The sequence below is a fragment of the Empidonax traillii genome, unplaced genomic scaffold (genome assembly GCF_003031625.1).
Source record: "Empidonax traillii isolate 1590-97213 ecotype Southwest subspecies unplaced genomic scaffold, ASM303162v1 scaffold39:size2480183, whole genome shotgun sequence".
NCBI classification, from domain to species: Eukaryota; Metazoa; Chordata; class Aves; order Passeriformes; family Tyrannidae; genus Empidonax; species Empidonax traillii.
The window spans coordinates 1350-1956 of record NW_020955232.1 but is presented as its reverse complement, the minus strand read 5'-3'; the positions used below and the strand labels follow the sequence as shown (position 1 = coordinate 1956).

At 77.9% G+C, this 607-nt stretch overlaps 1 protein-coding gene across 2 annotated transcripts in view; it reads right to left on the bottom strand.

The window, feature by feature from the left end:
• Window positions 1–345, bottom strand: part of CYTH3 (cytohesin 3) — a 46888-nt gene extending 46543 nt beyond the window's left edge. For both annotated transcript variants that reach the window (XM_027878152.1, XM_027878154.1), the window contains exon 1: window positions 145–345. In XM_027878152.1, the coding sequence (XP_027733953.1) occupies window positions 145–175 (31 nt within the window). In that variant the 5' untranslated portion in view covers window positions 176–345. The remainder of the gene's footprint in view (window positions 1–144) is intronic.
• Window positions 346–607: the final 262 nt, after the last annotated feature.

The window sequence follows — 607 nt, the reverse complement described above, 5'->3', positions numbered from 1 at the left end:
CGCTCGGGGGGCGCCGGGCACGACGGGGCAGCCCCGGCGGGAGGGGCCGCGGCCGCAGCCGCTGTCAGGGGCTCCGAGAGCGGGGCACCTTCCTGTGCCGCCCGGCCAGGGGCCGCGAACCCCCCGCAAGAGCCCCGCACTCACCGCCGCCGCCTCCGCCGCCCTCTTCGTCCATGTTGGGACCGCGGGCAGGGCGCTCCGCCGCCGATCAGCGAGGCCCGGGGATCGTTCCGCTCGCTCGGCGCCTCGCGGCCACTCCCGCTCCTCTTCCTCCTCCTCCTCCTTCTCTTCCTCTTTCTCCTTCGCTTTCTTTCTCTTCTCCTCCTCCGTCGCGCTCCGCCGCCGCGCTGCTCTGCCCCGTCCCTCCCCGCCCAGCCCTGCCTCAGTCCCGGCGGCGGCCGCCGCCTCGGCCCAGCCGCCCGCCCCTCTCATGTGACGGCGGAGGGCGGAGGGGGAGCCCGCCCGGCCCAGCCCCGCCGTCACCTCCCCCGCGCCACCGCCGGGTCGGGGCCATCGCCGGGCTGTGTTACCCCCATAGAGCCCCCGGCCGAGCCTCCCGCCCGCCTCCCCTGAGCGGTGTTCCCTCCCCGGCGAGCCCCGCAGCGCG